At 41.0% G+C, this 24,917-nt stretch overlaps 1 protein-coding gene across 1 annotated transcript in view; it reads left to right on the top strand.

The window, feature by feature from the left end:
* The window catches only part of LOC142743299 (protein DGCR6-like), a 33,048-nt gene extending 8,575 nt beyond the window's left edge, over positions 1-24,473 (top strand). The window contains exons 4-5 of the mRNA XM_075853934.1: positions 17,668-17,808; positions 24,004-24,473. Of these exons, the coding sequence (XP_075710049.1) occupies positions 17,668-17,808; positions 24,004-24,087 (225 nt within the window). The 3' untranslated portion in view covers positions 24,088-24,473. The remainder of the gene's footprint in view (positions 1-17,667; positions 17,809-24,003) is intronic.
* Positions 24,474-24,917: the final 444 nt, after the last annotated feature.

Here is a 24,917-nt window from a genome sequence, read left to right as displayed (position 1 = left end):
TAGTTAACATTTCCTATATGTCTACTTTATGTTTGCATCGTTTTTTGAACGACCTTTTATTTTTCTAGGACATTACAAGGCTTAGAACTTTAGCTGCAATTTCTCGCATTTTCAAGAAAATTTCAAAAGGCTATTTTTTCAGGGACCAGTTCAGTTCTGAAGTGGTTTTGAGGGCCTTATATATTAGAAAGTCTCCATAAATCACCCCATTTTAAAAACTGCACCCCTCAAAGTATTCAAAACAGCATTCAGAAATTATTTTAACCCTTTAGGCATTTCACAGGAATTAAAGCAAAGTAGAGGTGAAATTTACAAATTTCAATTTTTTTTTTTTTACGAAATTCATTTGTAATACAGTTTTTTCTGTAACACAGAAGGTTTTACCAGAGAAACGCAACTCAATATTTATTGCCCAGATTCTGCAGTTTTTAGAAATGTCCCACATGTGGCCATAGTCTCCTAATGGACTGAAACACCGGCCTCCGAAGCAACGGAGCACCTGGTGGATTTTAGGGCCTCTATTTTCTTAGAATATATTTTAGGCACCATGTTGGGTTTGAAGAGGTCTTGTGGTGCCAAAACAGTGGAAACCCCCCAAAAGTGACCCCGTTTTGGAAACTACACCCCTCAAGGAATTTTTCAAGAGGTATAGTTATCATTTTTAGCCCACAGGTTTTTTGCTACATTTATTGGAACTGGTCTGTGAAAATGAAAATCTACTTTTTTTTCTGAAAAAACATACGATGTTTTCGTTTTTACAAGGAATAAAGGACAAAAAGCACCCCAACATTTGTAAAGCAACATGGAGTCAGACTACAGTTCACCCCCCCCCCCTTCAGGAATATTTTGCATCACAGATCTTAAAGGGAACCTGTCGCCAGCATTTCACCTATTGAACTCTACTCACCACTCGATGGCCGCTGCTGTCTTCATTGCCATTATTCCCTCTCCTAAACTCCTCCTCCGACTGTAAATAATGGTCTGCAAACACTTTGCGCCTTTTATGGTAATAATCCGGCAGTTTCGTTCCTTTCTCTTCTTATGCCTGCCCACCACTGAAAACTGGCCCGCCCTGAATGCCAAAATCTCATCTGAGATATGCATGTGCCCTTCATGTATGGTCCGACACCCTACACTGCTTCGTACAGACCTCAAATCTAGTTATCGTGCATGCGCTGCTATGGTGTCCCATTGAGCACAGGACGTCTATGCACAAGGGTGGGATTTTGTGTGTGTGATGGTGGAGGCGAGAAGCTGTCCATCAAAAGTAAGGAGGCGAGAAACTTGGAAAGGTTTGAGAAATGAAGATCTGACTACTTTCAAACGAAGATGACTCTCTTTGTGCTCATTAGCATACAGCGCTGGAACACTAAAAAACTGAATACTAAAGGTACAGAGCTGACTTAGAAGACAATTATAGGTTATATAAAAATGATTTTTCACCCACTGCCACCAGGTATTGCTGGTTTAATAGGTGAAATGCTGGTGACCAGTTCCCTTTAAAAAGTCCAGGTGCTTCAAATGACGTTCGAAATGGGAGTAATTTCTGTGCGGGAAAAAAGCGTCTTGGGCCTTATTTACACAAGCGTTGCGCATCGCGGATGTGAAAAACTGCAGTTTTTCATGTCCGAGGTGAATCCGTGCTCTGCGGGACGTGATATCTCGCATCCCCCATAGATGAGTCTATGGAGGGATGCGTGACGCTTGAAAAAATAGGACATGTCCTATGTTTTCACGGACCCTTCACATGGTCCGTTGAAACAACGGCCTTGTGAACGGCCACATTCAATTATATAGGTCCGTGCGACGGCCGTTGTTTCAACGGACGTCACACGGATGTTTAACATGCTTGTGTAAATAAGGCCTAAATCCAGGTTCCAGAGGCAGAGAAGGGGGCAAGATTCCATTTGATTTTTATTTTTTATTTTTTTTGATCGCTGGTTCAAGTCCCATAGGGGGATTGTTAAAATTTTCTTTACTATTTAAAAAAAAAAAAACAAAAAACAGCCCCCCCCCCTCAAAAAAACTATGTAAAAAAAATATATAACATCATTTTGTATCCAAGCATCCATAAAAGTCTGAACTATTGCAATTTAACATATCTAACCCGCTTAGGGAACGTAGTAAAAAAAAAACAAAAAAAAAACCCTGGAATCAGTTTTTTTTGGTCATCCTATCGCCTACAAAAAATGGAATAAATGGTCTCATGTACCCCAAAATGGTACCAATAAAAACTACAGTTCACCCTGCAAAAACTAACCCCTTACACTGCTAAATCGACGGAAAAATAAAAGTTACGGCACTCAAAAATAAAATTTAGTTTTGTGTCTCAATATTCTAACAGTTTTGTGGTTTTTTTTCTTGTAAAAGTAGTAAAACATAAAAAAAAACAAAAAACTATCGCCGTAATCGTATAGGCCCGCAAAATAAAGCAAACATGCTGTTTTTACTGCACGGTGAATGCTGTAAAAACTAAACCCCCAAAACAATTGAAGTATCATGGTTTTTTCTTCCAGTTTTGCCGTACATTATATGGTACAATAAATGATGTGAAAAACTACAACTCCTCCTGCAAAAAAACAAGCCTTCATACTGCTGTATCTACGATTAAAATTGTACAAATGGGGTTGTAATAGGGGTCTTAGTCTAAGCACCCTGAAAGTACAGGTTTCTATCGTATAAAATTGCAGATCACCCATGGATAGTTAGACATCTTTTTTAAGGCTTTTTTCCAGGTCCCGGACAGTTGTAAAACTACAATCACATGACAGTGAAAAAAAATGGCCATTAAAAACTGAACAACTGTCCTCTTTTAATGGCTGTTTTTCACCAGTGTCAACAAATTTTCATCCATTTCAAGTCTGTCTGACCATTTTTAATGGCCATTTTGTCTTTCGCTTGTCATTCGTTTTTCAGGGCCGTTAAAACCCGCCACCCCAAAAAAACATAAAAACACACGGATGGATTTAATTTGTCAAGTTTTGCTTTTTGTTTTTTTTGTCCCAACCCCCTGAAAACACCACAGTGGCCCTGTAGATAATGCCCAAGTAGTGCCACAGTGTCCACATACAAGTGTCATGTAAAGGGCCATAGTGCCACAGTGACCATGTAGATAGCGCCACATTGTCCCCTGTAGATAATGTCCCTATAGTGCCACACCCCCTTGTAGATGGCGCCACATGCCCCACCATATAGATAGCGTTATTGGGACTCCCTCTAGGAGCAGAATCCCTAGCTGCCAACGCTCTGGCCTGGGGATTCCGCTCCTGGAGTAGCCCCCGATGTCACTGTCCATATATGGACAGTGACATCAAGGGCTTCCCCGGGCTCCACGCTAGAAGGGAGTCCTCTTGTGAGGGCCAGGATCAGTTTTAAACGGTCACAAGGAATACACCCATAAGAAGTTGTGTTCTGAAAACTATCACACGGCCAGTTTTCACGTGTGAAACGTAGCCTTACCCTTTAAAGCCATTTTTCTGGTAGCCATCACCTCTGCTTCAATGGTAGGTAAGTTACAAGCCCTGTGTGTGTATATCCTCCCTATACCAATATCTTGGAGGATAGGGTAATTATCAAACCTGCTTCAGTACATTGCTTCTACTACAACTTTTAGAAAATCGAATTCCCTTTTGTGTACAATTTGAAGGGCCTAATAAAAGTGGATTCCATCTGGAAGCCATCCGTGCGCGGTCTGTATTTCACAGATCTGTCATTAACGGCCGTTTGACATGCAGCAGATGTGTGCATGAGGCTTTAAGAACAATTTCCGTAATATACTATTAGGCCTCATGCACATGACCGTAGCTGTGTGCACGGTCCGTGATTGCAGCACGGATGGCTGCGGATTGTCATCCGTGGGCTGCCCGCAATTCACAAACCGTACACACATTGATTTCAATGAGCCCGGACCGCATAATGACTTGTCCTACCTTTTTGCAGTCCGGGCTCCCGGCCAATGCATGGACCATGTAAACCATGGTCGTGTGCATGGGCCCATAGAAATGAATGGGTCCGCAATTCACCTGCAGATTTGCGGGTGAATTGCAGCCTCAAAAACACGTTCGTATGCATGAGGCCTTGGGCTGTGTTGACACATCACGTTCAATTTGCGTGTTTTGACACAATTTTTGCAAAGTCGTGGCAGCAAACCGTAATGGACTGCGATGTATGAACACAGCCTTCAGACTATGGCTATACAGAGACTTTTTGCAGTGCTACTGTGTTATTTTTAACTATTGAGAGACCGCTTTTGTCCCCAAAATTGCATGCAATCAATGTATTCCTTTGAACTGTAGCTTGATAGTTAAAAATCAGTAGCGTTACAAAACTAGATTAATGGAGTAATAATAAACAGATGAGTTTTCTCAGGGGTTGCGTTTTTAGCCCCTGAATATTACCACAGATAAGGGGGCATGTGCACATGCCAACCTCATGATTTCAGCCATCTTCCATGACATACTCTGGAGTTTGACTTAAAGAGACTCTGTCACCAGATTATAAGTGCCCTATCTTGTAAATAATGTGATCGGTGCTGTAATGTAGACTACAGCTGTGTTTTTTTTTTTTTTTTTTTATTTCGAAAAACAATCATTTTTGACGGTTATGACCTATTTTAGCTTTATGCTAATGAGCTTCGTGCCCAACTGGGCGTGTTTTACGTTTTGACCAAGTGGGCATTGTGGAGAGAAGTGCATGACGCTGACCAATCAGTGACCAATCAGCGTCATACACTTCTCTCCATTCATTTACACCGCAGATAGCGTTCTTACTTGAACAATATATGCAGCCACATACACACAAACTAACGCTACTCAAGTGTCCTGACAGTGAATATACATTACCTCCAGCCGCGGCGTGATGTGTATTCAGAATCCTGATACTTCTGTAGCGTTTCTGTGAGATTTACAGCAGAGCAGGCGTAGTCTCGCGAGATTACACTGTAAATTGTCATTTACAGCGAGACTACGCCTGCTTTGCTGTAAATCAACCACAAACTCTACAGAAGTATCAGGATTCTGAATACACATCCCGTCCTGACTGGAGGTAATGTATATTCCCTGTCCAGACACTGCAGTAACGTTATAGTGTGTTTATGTGGCTGCATATAGTAAGAACACTATTGCAGCGTAAATGAATGGAGAGAAGTGTTTGAGGCTGATTGGTCACTGATTGGTCAGCGTCATACACTCCACTCCACACCGCCCACTTGGTCAAAAAGTAAAACACTCCCAGTTGGGCATTAAGAAACTCATTAGCATAAAGCTAAAATAGGTCATAACTCCGTCAAAAATGATCGTTTTTCTAAATAAAAAACACTACTGTAATTTACATTACAGCGCCGATCACATCATGTACAATATAGGCCACTTATAATGGGGAGACAGAGACTCTTTAAGTTACACAACAACGGACTGGTGATCATTATGGAGATAAACCGGCTATGTCAGATGGAGGAGCTGCTTTGTATTCAGAGTTGTACATAAAAATGTATGTTTAATACAAAATGCTAATGTTCGTTTCTTGTATTTAGCAATTGACTATAAAGGAGATTACAACGTATTTAGAAGGGCAGCTGTAATGTGGTGTGATTACGGGCTGATGAACAGGCTTGCGACCATAATCTGTTCCTTTCACAGCTTATACCAAATTAATTTGCAGTAAAATCCCATCTTTACTGCTGTGTCCTGGAAGATGTATCCCTCATTGAATGGGCTGCTGTAAATTGCACAGAAGAATAAATTATGCAATGCTAAATACTTTTGTGTCAAAAAAGACAAGAGTATTGTAGGTATGATACCTTTATTGGCTAACCAGAAAAATTCTATATGCAAGCTTTCAGTGCACACAGGCTCCTTCTTCAGGCAGTTTACAAATGAATGACTTAGAATAAAGCACAACATTTTAAGATGTTACACAAAGACAATTCGTATATGAGGTGATACGTCATCAAGGCCTCATGCACACGACCGTGCCCGTAATCACAGGGCCGCAATTGCGGGCACGGACGGCCGCTGACGGCTACGGACAGCCATCTGCATTTTCGGCACGTGCTCCAATACAAAGTACGGGAGCACGGCCCATAAAAAGCAAAAGATAGGACAAGCCCTATCTTTTGCAGTACACCTCTACGGCCCAGACACCTTCCCGTTAATAAGCGGGATGGTGTCCGTGGACAATAGAAGTGAATGGGATTTTTTTCGGTCGTGTGCATGGGGCCTAAGATAATACGGGGCAATAAAACTGAGGCTATAGGAGTGGTGACTTAAGGGGATTTTACACAGGACGATTATCGGGCAGACGAGCATTCATATAAGGGCTTATTTAGACGAACGTGTAAATACATCCGTGCAACGCGCGTGATTTTCACGCGCCTCGCACCGACCTATGTTAGTCTATGGGGCCGTGCAGACTGTCCGTGAGTTTCACGCAGCGTGTGTCCGCTGCATAAAACTCACGACATGTCCTATATTTGTGCGTGTTTCGCACATCACGCACCCATTGTAGTCAATGGGTGCGTGAAAATCACGCGCAGCACACGGAAGCACTTCTGTGTGTCGCGCGTCATTCGCGCAACAGCAGTAAAAAGTATGAATGAAAACCGAAAAGCACCACGTGCTTTTCTGTTTACAAACATAAAAACAGTGTCCTAATGATGGCGGCTGTGCGAAAAGCACGCAGCCGCACATCATACGAGGGTGACACACGGAGCTGTTAAGTACCTTTTGCGCGCGCAAAAGCTGCGTTTTTGCGCGCGCAAAATGCACATGCTCGTGTAAATCCGGCCTCATTCTCATTGCCAATAATTGCCCTGTGTAAAAAATAAAAAGGGGAACGATCAGCAGATGAACGAGCAATTGCTCGATCATCTGCTGGCTGTATCATTTTAAAAAAGTAAAATATTATCGTTGTCGGCAGCGCATCTCCCTGTGTAAACAGGGAGACGCGCTGCCGACATGATTATGTATGGGGACGAGCGATCCCCATAGCTCCGGCTGACAGGAGCAAACGAGCGCCGATCAACGATGTCTTGTTGTTTGGTGCTCGCTGTATCGGCCGCTTGTCGGCCTGTGTAAAAGGGCCTTTAGGAGTTAGGGAATTGATAAACTGGTGACAGTCTCTATCTCAACTAATCTAAGAGGCGCTTTGCTGCTAACTACTGTTTTCTTTGTTTTAAAAAAAACAAAACGTTTATTTTAAAAGTTATGAATGCTAATGTGGCTCTAATAGCCAAGTAGGAGGTGACTCTTTCTTTTCACTCTGGGCAGTGTAATGTTTCCTGTGTGACGCTTTTCCTGTGTCCAATCAGGATACAGCTTCTCCCCCTTCCCTGCCCAGCAACACAGTGTGATCATATAGTATACAGCTTCCATTCCTGACTGTGTATTCAACTTGTGATATCTCTGGTCTTGTCACAGCTAGAACTGCGATCCTGGTGTCATATGACAGATTAGAACCTCCTCTTTCATATGCCACCGCTGCTTTATATGGTGGTCCACAGCCCATGATATAGCTATTTGAAGTGATCCCCCTTCACTTCCCTCCAGCCTCCGTCTCACACGGTGTGAAGCAGCTTGATGTTGATAGGACAGCGTCAGAGGCTGTGAGGAGCTCCACCTCTGGAGAATCGCTGCTTTTGACACCTGCTTGTCTAATAAAGGCTCATTTACATATTTAGAAAAAAAGCTCATCACTTAAAATCTTAAACTTTTTGGGACACAATTTTCACTCATCAATGTGACAGCTCCTATCAGATTAGCTAGGAGATATGGCATTACTAAACTAGTGACAGAGCCTCTATAACCCCTTAACCTCTTCCCGCCCTGCTCGGCATTAGTACGTCCTGCAGAGGGGTTAGTTCCCGCATCAAGAAGTACAGTTGCGGAGTAGTTCCCGGCGCACACTGTCCTAACGGATAGTGTCCGGGAACCGGGAGTTCAGCTGTCCCCGGCAGCTGACACTCCAGCCTTGCCGGTCAGCGGACCATCGCCGCTGATTTCAGCAATTAACCCCATAAATGCGGCGACAGATTGCCGTCGCCGCATTTAAGTGGTTTGAAGCACATCAGCAGCCCCCACAAAGTGATCATGGGGGCTACCGATGCTTGTTGTGGCAATCGGAGGTCAGACAATGTCCTCCGAGGCTTCCTGTCAGTGTGACTGTCATGTCACAATGACAGTTGGAATGCATTACATGTGTAGTGTAATGTATTCCAGCAGCGATCAGAGCTCCAAGTCTAAATGTCCCCTAGTGGGACAAGTAAAAAAAAAGAATAAAAATGTTTTAAAGTGTAAAAATAAAAGTTATAAGTTATATAAACAAACACTGCATTTTTTTACTATAATAAGTCTTTCATTATAGGAAAAACATGAACACGTTAAAAAAAGTACACATCTGGTATCACCGTGTTCGTAACGATCCCAACTATAAAACTGTAATGTTGTTTTTCCCGCACGATGAACACCCCAAAAAAAAAATCTATAAACGACACCAGAATCGCTATTTTTTTTTTGGTCACCACCCCTCCCAAAATAGAGAATAAAAAGTGATCAAAAAGTGGCATGTACCCGAAAATAGTGCCAATAAAAACTACAACCCGTCCCGCAAAAAACAAGCCCTTACACAGCTTTTTTGACACTGAAATAAAAAAGTTACGGCTCTCAAAATATGGTGACACAGAAAATAAATTATTTTATAAAAAAAATGATTTTATTGCGCAAACGCTGCAAAACATGAAAAAACCTATATACATATGGTATCGCCGTAATCGTATCGACCCGCAGAATAAAGTAAAATTGACATTTATAGTGCACGGTGAACGCCGCAAAAAATAAACGAAAAAACATTGTCAGAATTGCTTGTTTTTGGTCACCCGGCTTTCAAAATTTTTTTATAAAAAGTGATCAAAAAAATCGCATGTACCCCAAAATAGTACCAATGAAAAGTACAGATTGTCCTGAAACAAATAAACCCTCACACAGCTCCGGTGGTGAAAAAAATAAAGAAGTTCTGGCTCCCAGGAATATGGCGCTGCAAAATGTGCAGTGTTTTCTAAAAGCGGGTAACATCCGACACCATTTATCAGTGCGACACCGGCCACATATCTATGAATTATTATTTATTTACCCCATTATTATACCCTCTTATTATGCTCTGATGTACTCCGCACAGATTACATACGCCCCCCACATTATAAACTGAAATACCAGCAAAATCCCAAACAGAAAAACTGCCAAGCGGAATCTGCGATCCAAAATCAAAATGGTGTCCCTCCCTTCTGAGCCCTGCAGCGTGCCCAAACAGCAGTTTGCGTCCACATATATGGCATCGCCATACCCGGGAGAACACGCTTAACGTTGTATGAGGTATTTATCTTCAGTGGCACAAACTGGGCACAACATATTATGCACTAAAATAGCATATCAGTGGAAAATTGCAATATTCACACCATCCGCTGTGCATTAACCCCTTTGCGCACTATGACTTAATAGCACATCATGGTGCGGGGGTTCATGTATGGAGCCGGCTCACGTGCTGAGCCCGCTTCATACACTGCGGGTGTCTGCTGTGTATTACATCTGACACCCGGGACTAACGGACAGGAACAGCGATCGCGCTGTTACATGAGTCTGTAAAAATAACAATATACTGCAATACATTGGTATTGCAGCATATTGTACCCACGATCCAATGATCGCTGGTAAAAGTCCCCTAAGGGGACTAATAAAATGTGTAGAATAATTAAAGTTATTAGTAGTGAGAAAGAAAAAAAAAAAGTTTAAAGGTAAAAAAAACAAAAGCATTTTCCCATTTTTCTTCTAAAGTAATGTAAAAAAAATAAACAGAATTGATATCGCTACGTCCGTAAAAGGCCGAACTATTACAATATACCATTATTTAACTCGCACAATGAACACCGTAAAGAATATAAACCGCCAAAAATCGCTGCCGTTTTCACCGCACGGCGAAAGCTGTAAAAACGAAAACCCCAAAAAATGGAATCAGATTTTTTTTTTCCTATATTACTATAGTTTCCTATTTATTTATTTTTCAGTTTCCCAGACATTTTATGGCACTTTAAATGGTATCAATAGAAACTACAATTCCTCCCGCAAGAAATAAGCCCTCACATCACTCTACTGACGGAAAAAGAAAAAAGTTATGGCTCTTGGGAGGCGGAGAGTGAAAAACGAAAATAAGAAAGCAAAAAATGGATCAGTCCTGAAAGTATTAATTCATTTCTAATGAAAAAAAACTTTTGACCCCATGTGGGGTATTTCCGTACTCGGGAGAAATAGCTTTACAAAAATTGGTTGTTTATTTATTTCTCCTTTTATCCCTTGTGAAAATGAGAAAATGCAACATTTTAGTGGGAAAAAATTGTGATATTAATTCCACTAAATTCTGCAAAAAACCTGTGTGGTCAAAATGCTAATTATACCCCTAGATAAATTCCTTGAGGGGTGTAATTTCCAAAATGGGGTAACTTTTGGGGTGTTTCCATTGTTTTGGCACCACAAGACCTCTTCAAACCTGATAAGGTGCCTAAAATATATTCCAAAATCCACTGGGTTCTCCTTTGCCCCTGAGGCCTGTGCTTCAGTCCATTATCACACTAGGGCCACATGTGGGATATTTCTAAAAACTGCAGAATCTGGGCAATAAATATTGAGTGGCATTTCTCTGGTAAAAGCTTCTGTGTTACAAAAAAAAATGTATTAGAAATGAATTTCGGCAAAAAAAATAATTTGTAAATTTCACCTCTACTTTGTTTTAACCCTTTAGGCGTTTCACAGGAATTAAAGCACTGTGAATGCTGATTCGAATACCTTGAGGGGTGCAGTTTTCAAAATGGGGTGATTTATGGGGACTTTCTAATATATAAGGCCCTCAAAGCCACCTCAGAACTGAACTGGTCCCTGAAAAAATAGCCTTTTGAAATTTTCTTTAAAATATGAGAAATTGCTGCTAAAGTTCTAAGACCTGTAACGTCCTAGAAAAATAAAAGCACGTTCAAAAAACGATGCAAACATAAAGTAGACATATGGGAAATGTTAACTAGTAACTATTTTGCGTGGTATTGCTATCTGTTTTACAAGCAGATACATTTAAATTTAGAAAAATGCTAATTTTTGCAATTTTTTTTCTAAATTGTGGTGTCTTTCAGAAATAAATACCAAAATTATCGACAACATTTTTTCACTAACAAAGTACAATATGTCACGAGAAAACATTCTCCGAATCGCTTGGATAGGTAAAAGCATTCCAACGTTATTACCACATAAAGTAACACATGTCCGATTTTGAAAAAATCGGCTGGGTCCTGAAGGGGTTAAGGACACGCCTAATGGACCAGGCCGCTTTTTTTCAAATCTGACATGTCACTTTATGTGATAATAGCTTTGGAATGCTTTTGTTTTTTTTAGGTGATTCTGGGATTGTTTTCTTGTGACACATTGAATGCATCGAACAACGTTACCAATAATTTGTGAAGAATACCAAAATTTTAAGGAAATTTAAATGTATCTACTTGTAATACCACACAAAATAGTTACTAGTTAAAGGGGTTTTCCGAGTTAAAACTTTTTTATGTGTTAGTGCTTTTAACTTGAATGTCCTTACATTTGTAATGTACTTAGTTTCAAAATTGGCCCAGTTTCCCAATGCCGCCGTGAGTCACATGATTGGTGACGTCACTCTCTGCCCGCTGTTTATCAGCCATATACCTGTTACGTGGTCAAATTTAAGTTTTCTTCTTGGTATGCGCGTTCCTGGCTGTATAACAGAATAGCCCATACACTGCATGTCACCAGTGACGTGGCGTATATCAAGAAGAAAATTTTAATAATTTGACCACGAAACCGGTATACGTCTGATCAACACAGCGGGCAGAGAGTGACATCACCAAATGTAAGCACATTCCCAAGTTAAAAGCACTAACACGTAAAAGTTTTAACTCCGAAAACCCCTTTAACATTTCCCATATGACAACTTTGTTTGCATCGTTTTTTGAACATTCTTTTATTTTTCTAGGACGTTACAAGGTTTAGAACTTTAGCAGCAATTTCTCACATTTTCAAGAAAACTTCAAAAGGCTATATTTTTCAGGGACAAGTTCAGTTCTTAAGTGGCTTTGAGGGCTCTATATATTAGAAACCCCCTATAAAGCACCCCATTTTTAAAACTGCACCCCTCAATGTATTCAAAACAACATTTAGAAAGTTTCTTAACCGTTGTAGTGTTTAACAGGAATTAAAGCAACGTTTGAGGGGAAATTTACAAATTCTTATTTTTTTTGCATAACTATTTTAATTATTATTATTTTTTTTTGGAAGACAGAAGGTTTCACCAGAGAAACGCAACTTGATATTTATTGTCAGGATTCTGCAGGTTTTTTATTTTATTTTTTTAAAATCATCCCACATGTGGCCTTAGTGTGTTAGTGTACTGAAACACAGGCCTTAGAAGACTAGGAGAACCTAGTGGATTTTGGGGGCCTCCATTATTTTACAATATATTTTAGGCACCATTTTAAGAGGTCTTGTGCGGTCAAAACATTGGAAACACCCCCCAAAAAGACACAGTTTGGCAAACTACACAACTCAAGGAATTTATCATTTTAACCCCACAGGTTTTTTTCTGTATTTAGTGGAATTGGGATGTAAAAATGAAAAAGATAAAAAAAAATTCCAATAAAATTTAGAAATCTTCAAGGCATAAAGGAGAAACGGCACCCCAACACTTGAAAAGCAATTTCTCCCGATTAAGGCAATACTCCATATGTGGTAATAAACTGCTGTTTGGACCCACGGCAGGGCTAAGAAGGGAAAGGGTGCCATTTAGCTTTTGGAGCTCAAATTTTTCTGGAATGGTTTGCGGCACCATGTCACCTTTGCAAAGCCCCTTCGCAACCAAATCAGTAGAAACCCCCCAAAAGTGACCCCATATGGGAAACTATACCCCTGAATGAATTTATCTAGGTGTGTAGTGGGCATTTTGACCCCACTGTTTTTTTTGTTTTTTTTTGCTGAATTTAGTGGAATTATGCTGTGAAATGAAATATTTTTTCCTGATTTAAAACTTTGAAAATTTAAAATTTTTACAAGGAATAAAGGAGAAAAGCTCCAACATTTGAAAATTAAATTTATCCCGAGCACGATAATATCCCACATGAGGTCATAAATTACTGTTTGAGCCCTGCCATGTGTCCAAAGACAGGAGCGCTATTTGGCATTCAGATTTTGCTGGATTGGTTTTTGGGCACCACGTTGCATTTGCAAAATCCTGAGGTACCATTGTACAGTGGAAGCCCCCAAGAAGTGACCCCGTTTTAGAAACTACACCCTCAACGCATTTATAATTTGCCTGGACACATGATGGCTCAAAAGTGAAGCACACCATGTCCATTTAAGGCCTATTTTGGTGATTTTCGCAGCATTGGTCCACAATTGCAGAGCTCTGAGGTCAAATAGTAAAACAAACCCCCAAGTTGTCACCCCTATTTTTGGAAACTACACCCTTAAGGCATTTTACCTTTACAGGTGGTTTTTCATTACAAATTAATGCGCAGCGTATGGTGCAAAGTGAAAATTGCAATTTTCCACTGATATGCCATTTTAGTGCACAATATGTTCTACCCAGTTTGTGCCACTGAAGACAAACACCTCATAAAATGTTAAGTGGGTTCTCCCGGTATGACCATGCCATATCTGTGGACGTAAAATGCTGTTTGAGCACGCTGCAGGGGTAACGTACAGCTGACACACTTGGCTGATGTCACAGGCTCAGAGAGGCTTCTGAGCCTGCGCCATTTTCCTTTTTGCGGCCGGAAGCCATTTTGGTCCCGCCTCTGGGCAGGACCTAACAGGCTCCCGTACTTGGCAGACGAGGCCATTGTTCGTCCTCCGGTCTGCCAGAGCAGCCATCGGAACCCCCATGAATAGCATTGCAGGCTTCCGATCTGCTAGTAAACACCATAGATTCAGCGCTAGTCTTTGAGCGATGCATCTAAGGGGTTAATCGGCCACATTAGAGGCTAGCTGACACCCGCTAGGCAACGGTGCGGGTCCTCTTCTGAGTCAAAACTAGCAACACAACGTACCTATACATTGTGTTGCCTTGAGTACTTAAAGATAGAGACGTAATAGTACGTCTGATATCGTTAAGGGATCGGGAGTCAGTCTGATGGGGGATGCGACCTGCGTCCATGTAATGGCTTATATATCCAGCTGTTAGATTGAGGCCTTGTGTCAATGACTGGAATGTTGTCATCCGCTTGAATGTCCGATTTAAAGGTCCTAATACTGAAGGGTCATTTTAAGAACAGAAAATAAAAATTTGGGAAAACTGTGGTCTGGTCTAGAGGTATTTTCTCACAGGTGTATCCAGCTCCTGTTTTATTGTATGTCTGTGTAGATTCATCCTGGTTTGTAGTTTTTGTATTGTTTCACCAATGTACAGGGTGGGCCATTTATATGGATACACCTAAATAAAATGGGAATGGTTGGTGATATTAACTTCCTGTTTGTGGCACATTAGTATATGGGAGGGGGCAAACTTTTCAAGCTGGGTGTTGACCGTGTCGGCCATTTTGTATCCAACTTTAGTTTTTCAATGGGAAGAGGGCCATGTGACACATCAAACTTATCGATAATTTCACAAGAAAAACAATGGTGTGCTTGGTTTTAACGTTAGTTTATTCTTTCATGAGTTATTTACAAGCTTCTCTTTGTTTACAGCCATTGACATGTCGCAGAGGTTAACACGTGAGGAGCGGATAGAAATTGTGTTGTCTGGTGAACGCAGTACCCGGGTCATTGCAGCAGATTTCAATGCAAGACACCCTACGAGACCACCCATCTCCCATGCTACAGTTTGCAAACTGCTTGCCAAGTTTCGTGAAACTGGTTCAGTGTTGGATTTGCCCAAATGTGGACGCATAAAAACTGTCACTAATGAAGAAACATCAGTGGCTGTCCTAGCTTCATTCAGCAAGAGCCCACAGCGTAGCACTCGCCGCATGTCACTGGAGAGTGGCATCAGTCGAACATCCCTTCGGCGGATATTAGCTACTCACAAATGGCACCCTTACAAACTCCAGCTGCTGCAGCATCTCAACGAGGATGACCCAGATCGGCGCACTGAATTTGCAGAATGGGCAAAACAAAAATTGGAACAGGACCCTCAGTTTACACAGAACATTTTGTTCAGTGATGAGGCAAACTTTTATGTGAATGGTGAAGTTAACAAACAAAACCACCGCTATTGGTCTGACACTAACCCACATTGGATAGATCCCTCCAAGACTGTTGGAACACAAAAATTGTTGGTATGGTGTGGTAAATGGGGTACAAAGATAGTGGGGCCATTCTTCATCAGTGGAAACCTCAAGGCCACGGGATATCTGAAATTGCTACATGATGATGTGTTTCCCTCTTTATGCACTGAAGCTGGCATGTTCCCTGAGTTTTTCCAGCAAGATGGTGCACCACCACATTATGGGTGTCGGGTCCGAGCATTCCTAGATGAACAGTTTCCTGGAAAGTGGATTGGTCGTCGTGGGACAGTTGAATGGCCCCCTAGGCCTCCCGATCAGACCCCCTTAGACTTTTATCTTTGGGGTCATCTGAAGGCAATTGTCTATGCTGTGAAGATACGATATGTGCAGCAACTGAAACTACGGATACTGGAAGCCTGTGCTAGCATTTCTTCTGCGGTGTTGCTATCAGTGGGAGAAGAGGGTTGCATTGACAATCCAACACAATGGGCAGCACTTTGAACACATTTTATAAGTGGTCAGAAACTTGTAAATAACTCATGAAAGAATAAAGTAACGTTAAAACCAAGGGCACCATTGTTTTTCTTGTGAAATTCTCGATAAGTTTGATGTGTCACTTGACCCTCTTCCCATTGAAAAAACTAAATTTGGATACAAAATGGCCGACTTCAAAATGGCCGCCATGGTCAACACCCAGCTTGAAAAGTTTCCCCCCTCCCATATACTAATGTGCCACAAACCGGAAGTTAATATCACCAACCATTCCCATTTTATTTAGGTGTATCCATATAAATGGCCCACCCTGTAGATTCCTTTATTGATGCACCTTGTACACAGGATCATGTAAACTACATTGAAGGATGTACAGGGGAACGTGCCAGTGATTTTATAGTCCTGTTGCGAGTTTGGTAAGAAATATCAGAGAAGAGATGTCCATAAAGTACACCAAGGGTTTAGCATTTGATGGACAGATTTCTGCTGGTTATGCAGTTACAATTTCGTACTGTTTTTGTCCGTGTTGTAGGTCACCTGGATGTGGCAATTAGATTTTGTGTTCTTCTATATCTGTAGTGAGCAGGAATAGTCCGTACATAGTGCAGTGAATATAGCCCCACTTCTAGTTACATGTCTAATGAATTCTAGCCTTGAGATAGTAGAAAACTAAAGAGAGATTCCCATCCTGTAAAGTCCTATAATTGCTATAATCACATGTCTAACCTGTGCAACCTGCCCCAACCTTATCTCCTGGTATACGGTGTTTAACTTGTTTTCCTTGTAGATGGCTCTGCAGGGAACACAAACCACAATGGTCTTCCCCTAGTGAATACACGACAATGCTTTTGAGGCCGCAATTTATCTGCATTATTGCGGACCTGTTCTTTTCTATAGCCCCATGCACACGACCGGGGTTTACATGGATCAGTGCGAGGGCCGCAAATCTGGACCGCAAAAACTCAGGACATGTAATTTTACAGTCCAGATTTGCGCATTCACCAATACTGGTGAATTGTTGTGGTTCCACGAGTCCTGATGACCCACGGATGCACAACAAGGCTTTTTTTGCGGTCTGCGAAACCAATTCGGTTGTGTGCAATGAGGCCTTAGGCTGGGTTTACACGACCTATTTTCAGACGTAAACTAGGCGTATTATGCCTCGTTTTACGTCTGAAAATAGGGCTACAATACGTTGGCAAACATCTGCCCCATTTGAATGGGTTTGCCGACGTACTGTGCAGACGACCTGTAATTTACGCGTCGTCGTTTGACAGCTGTCAAACGACGACACGTAAATTGACTGCCTCGGCAAAGAAGTGCAGGACACTGCTTTGCTACGTAATTTTGAGCCGTTCTTCATTGAAGTCAATGAAGAGCAGCTCAAGATTTACGAGCGTCAAAGACGCCTCGCATAATGCGAGGAGGAGCTTTTACGTCTGAAACGAGGCAGCTTTTTTCTCCTGAAAACAGTCTGTCTTTTCAGACGTAAAAGCAAGCTAGCGTGTGCACATACCCTCACTGAGCTTTATGGTTTACTATGGGTGGCCTTCTGTCTGGTCAAGGCCTCCTGTCCACTAGTGGCATCAGGGATAACGCAATCCATTAAGTAAACCTATCCGAAGTGGGCATTTAGGAAGAAGCGGACAACACAATTAAAGGGGTTTTCCAGGATTAAAAAAAGCCTGTTCATTTTTCCTTAAGTGCCTCTTGCACATGAGCGGTGTCTGATATTGCAGGTTATCCCCATTTACTTGAATGGAGCTGAGCTTCAATACCAGACGTAGTCCATGAACAAGTGAGGCACTATTTACGTAAAAATAAGACACTTTTTCTAGTCCTGGACAATCTAAATCAATTGAATGTAGTTTGACATTTTATTCACTTTTTTTTACTTCCAGGCTCTAGAACAGAGAATTCGGGAGGAACAACAAATGATGGATGAAAAGATAGTACTAGAATTAGACCAAAAAGTTATAGACCAGCAAAGCACCTTAGAGAAAGCTGGTGTGTCTGGGTTCTATGTTACAACTAATCCCCAGGTAGGTGTTCAATTATACAGAATTCTGTGTGATCCTCCAGCTAACACTTGTATTAGGGGAAATTTGCTGCGCTGAACATGATGCTGCAGGACGTGATGGTGTAAAATAACATCGGTGCAGGGGACAAAGGCTTTTACTTGCTGATTCTTTTTAATAAGTTGAAGGGTGAAATTCATGGCACACCTCAGTCCTGTTTTGTTATTTTCAGATGGAATTATATCTGCTTTCTTCCCTTCACGTCCACACTTCTCAAGCACAACACTGATCAATACCAGAAATCTCATTTTGTTTCAATGGTTAAGATTCAGGGATACAACAAAAATAAGCAAAGTTACAACTGTGATTCTACAGGATTGTTGGTAAAATTTTGCGCACCTAGTTTGGTAACTATTTCGATCCTTAATGACCAAGAGATTTAATAGTTTTTGCCTCCTCTGATTCAGTCCACCATAAATGTTAAATTTTTAAGGGCATTTTTCAAAGATTTTTGAGGCTTTGTTTTTTTACGGGACAAGTCATACTGTTTTTTTTTTTTTTTTTTAGGCATTGTTTTCAGGTAACTATATGGTAGCATTTCATTTATATGAAATTTTTCATATAGGGCATTTGGGGCATAACTTTATTGCTCGGGTCAAGACAAGTGTGCGGATATATAACAAGCCTCTATCTTAAATGTTTGTTTTATACCTTGATTAAATTAATTTGTTTAAAATAAAATAGTGCATTTTGTATTTTTTTATTTTTTGTTTGCGTTGCGGCAGGATCTGTCTACAAAAAATGGGAACTGGACAATGCTTAGCAATTTGGAGTGTTTTTGCAATGGCAGCTGGTAGAAGCCATAGGACACACCAAAAGGCTAAGGTTATGTTCACACAACTTATTTTTGGGCAGTAAATGCCCGAAAAATCTGAAGCAGAACGCCTCCATACATCTGCCTATTAATTTCAATGGGAAATACGGCGATCTGTTCCGACGGGCCGTTTTTTTATATGGCCGTTTAAAAAAAAATAACGGCCGCGTCAAAAAAACACCCGCGAAAAAAGTGCATATCACTTCTTGAGCCGTTTTTAATTGACTCTATAGAAAAACGGCTCCAAAAACACCACAAAAAACGCTAGTTGCTAAAAAAAAAAAAAAAAAACTTCTAAAAATAGGGAGCTATTTTCCCTTGAAAACCGCTCCGTATTTTCAGACTGTTTTTTGCTAAGCATGTGAACATACCCTAAGAATTGTGTATATATAGAAGTGTCAAGTCAATTCCTTTGCACGTAAAACACGCCAAATGTTCCCGTAGTCAGTGGGAGTCCTAATTAAGTGCCAAAAAATGTGCAAAAAGCACACGCAAAATTCGTCAGTGTCAAACGCTTGATTAAGCTTCCCATTTAAATCAATGGGCCGTTTTTTTTTGTTTTTTTTTTTTAAAACGCTTGCGGAAAAATCTGTGGCGTAAAAAAGCGTTGGATCAAAAAAAAAGGATTTGTGCATGGCAGCATAGAAGTGAATGGCGCAGCAAACATGCAACACAAAAAAGTTGAAAGGGCTCTGCTCTACCACTTACTATGCATCGCTGGTGCGAGGCAGTGACATCATCAGGAAAGTTATGGGGTGTATTATACTATATTGGAGGCATAATACTGTGCAGGGGCAGCTTTGGGGGTAATACTGTGTGGAGGGCAACTATAGGGGCATTATACTGTGGAGGTAGTTATTGGGGCATTATAATGTGTGGGGGCAGCTATGGGGGGCATTATACTGTGGAGAGCACTATGGGGGTAATATACTGTGGGGGCAGTGTCAAAAGGTATATTATACAGTAGTACAGGATAAATATTTTAATGGCATAGCTTGCAAATAGGGGCGTGACATGCAAAAAGGGGTGGGGCCTAAATCGTTCATTAATCGTAATCGAGGTTACATGTTCAATTAATCGTGATTTTGATTTAGGTTACAATCGCCCAGCCCTATGTCATACAGTATGTCTATAAGACCTAAGGTATGCCCTAACAGAGGGTATCACCAGGCAGCCCTGGGAGCCTTTCTTAGGCCCAGGGCTGTCAATCGTATTGTCAGTGCTGACAGGGAAAGAACAAAGGGAACATCCTCCTTTTGTCAGCACTGCAATCTACGTTGATCACGGTGTGAAAAGGGTTAAATGGCCAGGATCAGGGTTTTCTCAGATTCCGGCTGTCAATCACAGCCATCCTCCAGCAGGTGATCACTCAGGCACAGGTTCCGTGCCCCACGCTTACACACCACATATATGTACGTGTGAATGTACGTGTCGATGCAGGAAGGCCTTTTGTTTACCGCCTGATTCACTCTACAAATGAGGTATTTAAAAGCGTATTCCCATCTTAGAATGGTATGTTGCTAGGATATGCCATAACATTCTAATCGGTAGGGGTCTGAATCTCTGGGGCCCCTACTTATCACAGAACCAGATTCTTTTGGCTTTTTTCCTGCACAGTGGAGATATCGAAAAGGGCGTGTCGACAGAATCCCTTTAACATACCGTTATTCATGTGGTAGTTCAGAGCGCACAAGACCAGGGTAGGTGCACGAATAGGGTCCCAACCCAATCACATAGCAAAGAAGTATTCGGCACACCAGTTGCAGTTTTTAGAAATCTTGACTTTTATTTTATCAATAGTTGATGCCGGAGGTTTAGTGCGACATTTCGGTCGTAATTTAGACCTTCATCGGGCACTTATTCCTCCTGGTGTCTGGTTTATCCAGTCGTTGGCGCTGTGTATTTCAATGGCGGCTGACCACTATGTTTTGCGCACGGACCTTTGTTAGTGAGTGGAGCCGTGCAGACAGTCCGTGATTTTCACTCCGCGTATGTCCGCTGCGTAAAACTCACGACATGTCCCATACTTGGCTGTTTTTCGCGCATCACGCACCCATTGAAGTCAATGGGTGCGTGATAATCGCACACGAAAGCACTTCCGTGTGTCGCGTGTGATTCGCGCAACAGTAGATAAAGAAATGAAGGAAAAAAGAAAAGCACTACCTTCATTTCTTATACTACACTTCAAAACCGTGTGTCACAAGCATAGCATATGCGTGAAAATCATGTAGCCAACACTGACACGGAAGTGCAACGCGCGCAAAACGCACACGCTCGTGTGAATCCAAACTAATTAGCAGACCGTGTACATGGGTACTGCACGTCAGGTTGTTTCTGCATTTGATGTGTCTTGGCTTAAATAATTGATGTCTAAGAGGATCAAGACTCTGGTAAGATGCCATTTTTTTTTCTAGGTTGCAGACAAATTACAACTCAAAACACAAAATCTAATTCTAGTCTAGTAAATCTGGAAATGTATTTTTTTTTTCAGTTTTCAAAAGGTATTTACACTGGCTATAAAGCAAATTTTAGTTGAGTAAGGACCTGCTCACATTTGCACTATAGTTTGTTTCTAAATTTCTTGTTGGGCTTCTGCACAATTCTTTGTTTCAAAAGCAACATAATCCCTCATGGGATGTTGTATTGCAGATATTTGCCTAACATAGTAAATTCGTGTTTTTTTTTTTTTTGTTTTTTTTTACAGAATTTTGATATCCTTTAGGGTATGTTCACACGCTGAGCCAAAAATGTCTGAAAATACGGAGCTGTTTTCAAGGGAAAACAGCACCTGATTTTCAGACGTTTTTTGAGCAACTCACGTTTTTCGCGCCGTTTTTTCGGCCGTTTTTGGAGCTGTTTTCAATACAGTCTGAGAAAACGGTTCCAAAAAACGTCCCAAGAATTGTCCTGCACTTCTTTTGACGAGGCTGTAATTTTACGCGTCGTCTTTTGACAGCTGTCAAACGACGACGCGTAAATTACAGGTCGTCGGCACAGTACGTCGGCAAACCCATTCAAATGAATGGGCAGATGTTTGCCGACGTATTGGAGCCGTATTTTCAGGCGTAAATCGAGGCATAATACGCCTCGTTTACGCCTGAAAATAGGTCGTGTGAACCCAGCCTCAAAGAGACTCTGTCACCACATTATAAGTGCCCTATCTCCTACATAAGGAGATGGGCGCTATAATGTAGGTGACAGTAATGCTTTTTATTTAATAAAACGATCTGTTTTCACCACTTTTATTAGCGATTTTTAGATTTATGCTAATGAGTTGCTTAATGCCCAAGCGGGCGTATTTTTACTTTGGTCAGCGTCATACACTCCCCTGTACAACGCCCACTTGGTCTAAAGTAAAAATACGCCCACTTGGACATTAAGCAATTCATTAGCATAAATCTAAAATCGCTAATAAAGTGGGGAAAACAGATCATTTTTCTAAATAAAAAGCATTACTGTCACCTACATTATAGCGCCCATCTCCTTATATAGGAGATAGGGCACTTATAATGTGGTGACTTTAACTATTTACACAACGCAAAAGTAAAGATTCTGCTGTCCCCTCTTTGGAATCTGTATGTTTATCTGTACACCACAGACATTCATGTGACTTAAAGGGGATGTCTGCTTTACTACCCATTTAAAATGAGCTGATCACAGGTTATACATTAGATCATCTGTAACCTCTAGGGGAACCTAGCAGCAAGGGTTCAAATTCACCTGCAATGCTACAACCGGGTAAATGAAGCCTGAAATGGTGCCCATTGAAACGAATGGGCTGTCAGTGTAATGCATGGAAGAACTGGGTCATCTAGAGGGAGACGTGTTTTTCTTCTGGGGAAGAATTTTTGCAATTTACCCAGACCAGTCCGCAGAAAACCTCTCCAACTTCAGTAATTCTCATGCTTTCAGAATCCGCCAATAGGCTCTTGCAGAGATAACCTGATTCTTTCAAAGGTGCCCAATGGGTAAAGGCTGCAAAACCTATTTGGTAGCTGTCGGCTGACAACTATATATAAAAAGCCACTCCCTATCCATCTACCAGTAGCTTATCTCCTGCCTGAAAAATGGATCGCTTATGTTGGTCTTACACTCTATCTTTCTTTCCCCAGACGTCTGCTATTAGGGGACTTTTGGGAGGTCTTCATTCACATTAGATCGTCTGCCAATCCCACCAAAATCAGCCTGACTGATCTAATGGCCCTCATTTATCAATAAATTTGCACCTTTTTTTTTTAGACACATTTTACTCCAAATAGTGTCTTTTATACTGTGTGACATATTTATTAACCGTTTGTGCCAGTTTGTAAAAGTGGAGTGAAAATTGGGTTTGGCTTACTACTTGGCCAGGATTCAGACACCTTTTATGACTTTTTTTTTTTCTTCTAAAAATTGCCAAATGAGATAGTCATAGCTATACTCCACACAGACCCTGGCATAGAATGGACTAACGTTAGCCAGTGTGAAAGTTAACGGCAGAGGTGTATGTTGTGACACACACCTCTCAAAAAAGTGAACATGCAGTCGTAAATCGCTCCCAGCTTATGGCTTTAACTTAGACATTGACTAAACGGACGTTCCTTTTGATAAATGTGGGTGGATGTGAATGCCCAACTTTAGACCTCAAGTTCAAAGTATAGATTTAAAGGTGTGTACATTAAGGGATTGCTTTTACAACAGTGCCCTGATATAGATCTAGTATCAGAATGACTCCATTTATGAGCATAAGCAATATTGAAAATAGACCTGGGCACCATCGGGGAAATCACGTCCTTCTGTTGTCTCCATTTACAGCAGTCTATTGTCTGCCTATAGCTCAGCAGACACACAAGCTGTCACAAAACGGCCTCTCTGCTGAAGGGATACATGGAAGCTGCAGGGAATTGGATTTTCCTTAATTGCCACAATATGATGGTATCTGGTCTCTCGTCGGAACGCTGTTCCTGTTCATTCACTGACTGATTGTGGATGTTTTTATGAATTGCTATATAAGCAGTTCCCCCTATATCTACTAATGTTGACATGTTACTGTTATTCTAGGTTTGACTAGTATTGTATGCCGCTTCTGTGCACTTTGTAAATGTTACCCATGTTATCAGTTCTGCACTCTGTGACTTGTTCGTGCAAATAATAGCCTGCCTCCTGGATATTATCCACTTATGTGACATGTGTTCTTATGATCTTATGAAGGTGCAGAGCCAGACCGAGCCAAGCTGTTCATTAAGATTATAGTTGTTCTCAGAAACAAAGTATTGCAGTGAAATGATCATCATGTACCAAATATATTGAAATGCACTTGATGGAAAGTGTGAATAACTTTTTTAAATTGTTTTGTTTTCTCCTAGGAGCTAACATTGCAGATGAATTTATTGGAACTAATCCGCAAATTACAGCAGAAGGAATCTTCAACCAGCAAAACCTATTCCTAATTTCCTACATGAAATAGCAGTGTGTTTTTGTTTTCTAGTGTTTTTTTGGTTTGTTTTTTTTCACGTTCTGTCAGATTAGCCGGTGAACACTATTGAATCCCAATTTTACTCTGAAAACAACTGATGTAAATATTCATTTTCGAGACCTGGAGTTCTCCTGCAAAGTGTAAGGCTGGTCTAAAGCGTGGCCTCCAGGGGAAACTTTTAAGGTTGTAGAGGTCTATAACGTAAGGCAATGCTTTTGAGTTGTTGGGATTTTGCCCCATGTTACATTGTCGTCTTGCTGTTGGCTGTGGTCAAGAGCTTGTATTGTAAATTATATATTTTTCAGCGGGGATAGTAGATATTTTGTTCTGTTTTATTAAACAGGGTTTTTTTTGCCCATGTTTCTTTTTACCGATCAATTTTTCTCTCGCTGTATAATGTAAATTCTATGAATTTTTAATGCTGGAAATACTGTATTCCTTTATGGCTTTTTATTTTATTTTTTTTGTCCTGTTCTCTTAATGTATTTCTTTTCTTCAGAAGAGTCAAGTCAATCTTGTATCTGGTCTCTGTAGACTAAGGGTATGTTCACACAGGCTATTTTCAGCCGTTTTTCGGCCTGTAAACGTCCCAAAAAATGGCTAAAAACATCTGCCCATTGATAATAGGAAATATGGCGTTCTGTTCCGACGGGGCGTTATTTTACGTCTCATTTTCAAATAACGGCATGTAAAAAGAAGTGCATGTCACTTCTTGAGCCGTCTTTGGAGCAGTTTTTCATTGTCTCAATAGAAAAACTGCTCCAAAACCGCTGCAAAAAATGCTAGTTGCTTAAACTTTTGAAA

Source organism: Rhinoderma darwinii, chromosome 1, assembly GCF_050947455.1.
Source record: "Rhinoderma darwinii isolate aRhiDar2 chromosome 1, aRhiDar2.hap1, whole genome shotgun sequence".
NCBI lineage: Eukaryota > Metazoa > Chordata > Amphibia > Anura > Rhinodermatidae > Rhinoderma > Rhinoderma darwinii.
Note: the sequence above shows the minus strand (reverse complement) of the source record. Positions and strands in the feature narration are given on the sequence as shown.